General features: G+C 43.6%; 1 protein-coding gene across 1 annotated transcript; it reads right to left on the bottom strand.

Moving 5' to 3' along the window:
* Positions 1-1,806: 1,806 nt before the first annotated feature.
* Positions 1,807-4,730, bottom strand: LOC143039981 (uncharacterized). The gene is made up of 4 exons (XM_076210486.1): positions 4,420-4,730; positions 3,443-3,550; positions 3,167-3,312; positions 1,807-2,487 (listed from the first exon to the last, which is right to left on the bottom strand). Exons 1-4 carry the CDS (start codon positions 4,474-4,476, stop codon positions 2,154-2,156), a joined length of 645 nt encoding a protein of 214 aa, XP_076066601.1. The 5' UTR covers positions 4,477-4,730; the 3' UTR covers positions 1,807-2,153.
* Between the last annotated feature and the right edge of the window lie 2,879 nt (positions 4,731-7,609).

Raw genomic sequence — 7,609 nt, 5'->3', positions numbered from 1 at the left:
TCATTTTCACATGTCACTATTACCCAAATTTATATATATATATATATATATATATATATATATATATATATATATATATATATATATATATATATATATATATATATATATACACATACACATAGGCAGGAGGTTCTTCCTCTGGCAAGAAATGTTGTATGTAATAGCATGATGACAACTCACAATTTTCTTGTTAACTTCTTCAATACTGCGAACAAGGCGATGTATTTCAAGAGGCAATCTATGTAGATCAGCAAAGGACATTTCAACACTAAGGCAGGATATTCAAACTAGTAGATATTTCGGCACCAACGTTTCGAAGTTACACAACTTCATTCTCAAGGCAGAATAATACATACAACAGTTAATGCGTAAATATACAGAAATAATGTTACATAAATGAGCGAAGGAAAGGTCACAAACAAACGAATAATATGAAATAAGCACGAACATAGGAGAGGTTGACAAAAGGACAAAACCCCCCAGCAATGACAAATGATCACCCACGCCATGGGGCGGTCAATTGGTCACCGCGCTGAGGGGTGGTAGAGTAGACATCATCAACATGAAAATGTGTGATCATGGCTTCAGAAGAAGGGAGAATTTGGAGATCTTGAAGCTGCTTATTCATGTCGGGGTTGCTGTGTTTGATATGCAACGCTTCGAGAGTCGCAACTCTTTTGTGGTCTTTTTTTCCGTGGCAATAATGGAAGTGCCCTTTACGAGGTCTTCTCTTGTGAGTCGTAGTTGGTGGTGGTTTCTGTAATAATTTTTTATGGCGCCTGCAGATAAATGAAGAGTAGGTCTTCTCGATACTTTAGTAGTACTCATACCAATATACGACGCATGAGGCCCACAGTCCTCATGTTGGCGTACATGCCGTATACAAATTTGTATATATATATATATATATATATATATATATATATATATATATATATATATATATATATATATATATATATATATATATATATACAGTAGTTTTCTAATTGTGCCTTTCACTTCATAGAAAATTGTATTAATGCAAGAACAACAAAAATCACTTCGTAGTATAATATATATATATTTTTTTTTTTGCGGTCATCCCCATCCCCAAACACGTTCAATTTATATCGTATTGACACATCATTGATCAGACTCGGATATCCGCGATTGGTTTTACTTCAGATATCTGTAGTGTTTTACGTCATCTACATAGGATGTGGTAAATCCAGTTAATCAACAATGTGATAAATCTACAATATGAACCAGTACGTTTCCTGTACTAAACGGTAAGCTAGAAAAATTAGACACAATGTGGTACCGAGAAGAAGGGGTAACTGTATTTTGATCCCAGGTGATAAGCTGCAGTGGAAATACGACTAATATGACAGCTAGGCATAAGCGATTCGAATGTTTTAGGAAAAGAACATTTTGATTAACCCTTTCCGTATTGGGTTGGAACTTTTTATCTTACTCTAGCTACCGCTAGTCGGTTGAACTAATTTCCGTGAAATGGATTATCCTACAGGTTACAGTAAAATTCCAGAATCATGCAAACACGGATGTTTAATATGAAACTTAGGTTGTCCAATATATATATATATATATATATATACACTCCAAGTGCAAAATAAGAAACGTGGAAAATGTGTTAGCGTGATATTGGAATAGAACCCAGGTCACTCTAGGAAGAGGTACAGTGTCGTTCTCTGGGTAGGTGAGATCAATGGATGTAGGATGAAGTGTGAGGTATCTTCTGTGTGGTGTTCCTAAACGACAATTCCAGAGAGTCAAGCGGATAGGAAAATGGCAACTAATGCAGGTAGGACTTTAATCTTTTGGTAGGAAGAGGGGCGTTATTAGTGGCGGCATCGTGGATTCGGCAGCATTTGGCGAACTGATCGCATAAATGAGAGTGAATGCTAATGGCATAGTGGTCTCCAAGGAAGTGGCCAGACCTCTGTGATCAGTGCAGTGCGAGGGTCCTCCTAATCCCTAAGGAGTGTGGTGGAGCGGAAAGTCTTTGAACGGGGTACGGGGAAAGAAGGGACGGTGATGTAAGGGATGCAGTTTTATTCCATATTTTCCGATTTTTGAGTTAGGTAGATTGGAAGAAAAAAAATCGTCTGGGTCCTGAAGGCAGTTGTATTTCAACTTCGGCGTACCCGTCAGTAGTACATCCAGGCCTCCTGATACATGGACGGTATTCTCCTCCGCCTCCTCACTATGCCAGTGGTCGTTCTCTTTGCCATCTTCCTCCCCAACCCGATCTTCCTTCTCCACCTCCTTCTGGCTTCCCCGAAGTGCACACGGGCCACGACCCGCTCCGTGAGCAGCATGAGGACGGCGCCCACGAGTCCTCCTACGAGGGCAGTGAAGGCGAAGACGGTCTTCGAGAACCCGAGCTCGTCGAACTGGGAAAAGGTGTCGCAGGAGCGCCCTTTGGGCCGCCACCGTCTCCGGAGGCTGTCCAGAATTCCGCCTTCGGCAGCGCGCCGCAGCCTGTTGGAGAAACGAGGGACGTTATCGTTGTTTACCATTTCCTGGGAGCAAACTAACTAAAGGTGGTGGCACACTAGGCATTGCTCGCTAGCATTCTACTTGCATTGCTACTTCGTTTGAGTAGGAACGACTTCGGTTACGACCTTTTGTTTTTAGAATTTCCAAATGTCAAATAACTCTTGCATCATATACATCACGAACTAAGAAAAGTTAAACCTATATGAATGTTAAACACATTAATGAGATATCCTTACGGAAGTCTATGATATTGTAACCGAAGTCGATTCTACTCAAACGAAGTAACAAAAGCAAGTAGCATGTTAGCCAAGTGTGTCGCCACATAAGAAGTGCCTTTTACGGAGAGAATTAAGACGCTTAGGCCACCAGTATAGGTGGAGAGAACAGTAAGGGTAAGATATGGTCACATTGTGCAGATGCACAAAGGAAAAACATTCCTAGATAAAGATGACTTAAGAGAAATGGCGATAGGGTAAACAAAGGTGGGTTAGTATGGATGTGAAGTGAAAAAAAAATGCGCTAAGGCTCTACTTCCTATCTACTCCCTCCTCACTCCCCCTCTACTCGCCTTCTACTCCCCCCTCTACTCCCCTCTCACTCCCCTGTCTTCTTCTGTTTTCCTCTACTCCCTCCCCACCAGCACCTTCTGCCCAACACCCACACGTAGTCGAAGCTTCTGATGAAGGGGAAGGCGAAGGAGTAGCCGAAGTGCTGGAAGGCGGGTATGTAGTCTGGCCCAGCCCACCGGAGGGAACAGCCTTCCCCCACGATGTAGTCCACAGGTTCCACCTCCGTCATGAACGCCACCTGGAGATGAGAAGCGGAAACAAAGACGCAGTAAAGCCGCCTGGTGCTAACCATAATGAATCAAGTAGCCATCGTACATGACTCGATTGAAGTCATTGTTTACATAACCAAGTGTGCCGCGGTCCATCACCTTTCCCTTGCGGGTGCTCGCCATGCCCTCCTCCAGGGTCGACACGAGAAGACGCGGGTCCTCTTGGTGCTGGAGGTGACCGCGGTGCAGGATCGAGTCCTCGGAGCTCTGCGGCGAGGCGAAACGAGGCGAAGCGAGGCGAAGAGAGGAGAGGCGAGACGATAATAAACTTCATAAGAGAACGAAGTGTTATGCTGCAAAGTCATTCAAGGCACCTAATAGGGATATTGTAGTGTCTGCTGAAGGGTAGCTTGCATATGCTATGTGAGTGTTCGTTTATCTATTTATTTACTTATCTACTTGTGTTTCTGTATCAGATCTTGTTATGGACTGGAAGGTCTCCTGTCGATATATTTTGCCATTCTAATCCATTGCCACCCATTGTAACTTTTTACTTTTATGGAAATAGCATATTGGTATGCGTCGTAATTTAAGTACATAATTGATTAAGCCGCAGTAGATTCGTCCATGTCATATATATACAGTATACACACACACACACACACACACACACACACACACACACACACACACACACACACATATATATATATATATATATATATATATATATATATATATATATATATGTATATATATATATATATATGACCAGTACACTTGTTCCAGCTACCTAAAGTACGTAAGCCAGACAGACAAACAGGATACCATTTTGACATGAGGCTCTCCCCCTCAGCTGATGTACGAGTATTTATCAAATTGTAGTATATTGAAGGAGCAACGCCTCCTACTCTCTGAAAAAAACATGCCCTCAAATTCATGTAGAGTTCCAAATTAATCTATATCCTTGGTTTCCAATGATCGTGTTTAAGTCAGAATTCACCTATTGTTCGAGCTTGGGTTATATCACCTAAGCTATTACAAGGGCTCTACTTCCCCACTGCTCCCTCTGTCTATATGAAAGACGTGGGTTGGGGGTTAAAGTGTGTGTGTACACCAGGGACCTATACACTTACATCCGTCATGACAGACTGAAGGGCGCTGCCCTTGAGGACAGAGACCCGGTACCCCATCCTGAAGGCGTGGCTGAGGGAGGTGAAGGGTGGTGCCAAGGAGGTGACGGCCAGGTGCGTGGTCAGTCGCGCCGTGTAGGAGGCGAAGAGGAGGACCACGGCCAGCCAGTACAGGAGGAAAACGGCCCGACTTCGACCCCGTCTCGGCACCAGCTCACAGCCTGTGGCAGTGGCGACAATGTTTACAAACCTGATTAAAATGGCTTGACGCCAGCCAGAATAAAATATCTCTAGAGAGTCATCGTAGCAAAGAGGAGAAATGGGGTATATAAGAAAACTAGTCTTACTCTTCCAGACAGCCCAGCAAAAAAATAAATAAATAAAAATAAAATAAAATAGAATGGTTTGACGTCAGCCAGAATAAAATCTACAGAGTCATCTTAGTAAAGAGGAGAAAGGGGGTATATAAGAAAACTAGCCTTACTCTTCCGGACATTCCCGCAAAAAAAAAAAAAAAAAAAAAAAAAAAAACTTACTCTGCAAGGCGAGGGCGCCGTAGAGGTTGAAGACGATGTTGTAGAGGGACAGCCTAGGCTCTGCTGCAGCCAACAGCCGGAGGCCAACGCTCCCAACCACCCACATGACCACCAGGCTGGTCCACACCCCCCTGCAAAGAAGGACGTGTTGGGTTGTTAAAGATTAATTTTTTTTCCGAAAATATACAATAACGTTAGAGAGTGCTCTTGGTATTATCCCGGTCTCTCTCTCTTTCTCTCTCTCTCTCTTTCTCTGTGTGTTTTTTCTCTCTCTCTCTCTATCTGTCTCTTTCACTTTGTCTCTGTCTGTCTCTATCTCTTTCTATCTGTCTCTTTCACTTTGTCTGTCTCTGTCTCTATCTCTTTCTCTCTCCTCTCTCTCTCCTCTCTCTCTCCTCTCTCTCCTCTCTCTCTCTCTCTCTCTCTCTCTCTCTCTCTCTCTCTCTCTCTCTCTCTCTCTCTCTCTCTCTCTCTCTCTCTCTCTCTCTCTCTCTCTTTCTCTCTTTTCGTCCCAAATACTGGAGAGTTTCGAATTTTGATTTCTGAACAGAGAGGACAATCTGCAAAGGGAGTCTTCTAAGTGGTACAAAGGTCACGTGACCCACGTCCTAATAAGTCGAAGAGAGAAATCTCGGTGAACTCAGCCAGATTTTCAAAAACCTTTGAAAGAGCTCATGGGGATCTCCTACTGAACATACGAATGGAGGAGACTGCAAGAGACCGTAAGGCCTACACTAGGCAGTTCCATGTCCCTTATCACCTGTCATCCCTACCCAAAAATGTATCTAATATTCTCTTAAAACGATAGTTTCATCGCTCACTATATGGTTATTAAGTCGATTCATTCGTTAACCACTCTATTCGTAAACCAGTTCTTGTCTATTTCCTTCTTACTGGGGGCATCATTCAGTGTCCAACGTCTTATCCTTAGGGGAACTACTCAGAGCTCTTACACTGACCTACTGAAGGAGAGGGTGTAGGTGCTCCAATCGAGACTACTAGTCTCCCTCTGGAGCAGAAGTCTGCAGGCGTCGTGAAGTAGCGGGTGAGAGAAGTCGATGACGCGGGCTCGCTGCGGGATGTAGCGAAGCGGGCTGATGGTTAGCCAGGCACTCTTCGGAGTCGCCAAGGAAGAGGAGGAGGACAATCGCGGTCAGAGGAGGAATATTTATGCAGTGGAGGACAATGCAGGAGGGGGGGGAGGTGAGTTAGGGCGGTGAGAAAGTGGGTGACATTCTGTCTCACCAGACGCCAGGTAGTTGATTTCAACTGGCAGTCCTCGGCCTCGTCATCAGACGCCTCCACGCGTCTCGATCCTCGTGAATTTCTTTGGTAAATTTGGTAAGTTTCTTTGGTAAATTTGGTAAATTTCTTTGGTAAAATTGGTAAATTTCTTTGGTAAATTTGGTCAATTTCTTTGGTAAATTTCTATGGGTGACATAATGGGAAGAACTTATGGTGAAGAAGAAGGAAATGGAGAAAGGGAGGGGAAGGGAGATGGTATAGGGGTAACATAATAGGAAGCCTTTATAGTGAAGAAGAAAGAAATGAGGAGGGGGAGGGAGGTGTCTGTGGTAGGAATATGTATAAACAAAGAGTTGAAGTATAATTGGTTGCAGAGGTTATGTGAGTAACGGAGAAAGGGTGTGAGTAGGTATGCTCATAGAGAAGGGTGAAGAATAGAGGAAAAATGAGTAAGAAAAAGAAGAAAAGTAAAACGAGGAAGGAAAGGACAAAATTAAATACAAAAAATGCGGACTTGAGTTAGACATTTCTTTACTGGAGATGCACAAGCACGAGCAAAAGTTTTGACCCACGCTACATTTCTCACAACGTCAGCATGGTCCTATTTGTCGAGCACGTGGTATATTTTCCCATGAACATTTAATTCCATAAATCAGTCAATCAACCATGAACATTTAGCTTACAGTTAAGCCGTATTCTTGAATAGAAGAAAAAAAGCCAAAGAATTTTTATCTTATGTCGCGAAAAACTTTAGGTGGGAAAACTTTTGTTCGTGACTGTACATGCTGAAGTTACCTCGTTTTGGAGGAGTCCCACGACGCCAGTCCACTGCGACGTGCCGGGGATGACGGCACCGAACTCCTTGTCCTCGGGTTCCACGTAGCGCACCCTGCGGCAGGAGAAACCCGTTGAGTGCCCACGCCATGTAGTATCACTCGGCTGCGAATACCCGAGGCTGACCCGACGACGACGACGAAGACGTGGGGCAAAGTTGCAGAGTTCTGGTGTGACGTCGTGGTCAGGGTCGGGTCTCCGGAGCGTTGTTATATTCATAAAAGATTTGTTTTTACAACGTTTATCTATTTATTTGTTTATTTATTTATTTTAAACGAAAAAATTGTCGGCTCAAAAAGTGCCGCAATTATGGATAAGTTCCGACTTCGCAGGAAGGCAGAACATGTAGTGTGGGCGGTGGGTACAAAGACTTCGAGAGCAACTAAACTCCTCATGGCACGAGGTTCCTCGCCACGCAGGGAAACAGAAACTACACTTGCACATCAGAACCAGAACTCAAAGGGTTAAGCTCTTTTAGGGTGTTGGGTCATTTTTGGAATATTCGAGGACCTCGCTCTGGCTACCGCCGGGGATGACTAAAAGAACTTGAGACTCTCAAAGCAGAAGACGACCTACGT

The sequence above is a fragment of the Oratosquilla oratoria genome, chromosome 27 (assembly GCF_046742065.1).
Source record: "Oratosquilla oratoria isolate Oo_2021 chromosome 27, ASM4674206v1, whole genome shotgun sequence".
Taxonomy (NCBI): domain Eukaryota; kingdom Metazoa; phylum Arthropoda; class Malacostraca; order Stomatopoda; family Squillidae; genus Oratosquilla; species Oratosquilla oratoria.
Note: the sequence above shows the minus strand (reverse complement) of the source record. Positions and strands in the feature narration are given on the sequence as shown.

Bases quoted from the DNA above. Each gene is read 5' to 3' on its own strand.
- LOC143039981 (XM_076210486.1), bottom strand. From the start codon at position 4,476: ATGGGGTACCGGGTCTCTGTCCTCAAGGGCAGCGCCCTTCAGTCTGTC. The intron at 3,551-4,419 runs GTAAGTGTATAG...GCCTCGCCGCAG, and splicing joins TTCAGTCTGTCATGACGGAT to AGCTCCGAGGACTCGATCCT. The intron at 2,488-3,166 runs GTGGGTGTTGGG...TTTCTCCAACAG, and splicing joins ATCAGAAGCTTCGACTACGT to GCTGCGGCGCGCTGCCGAAG.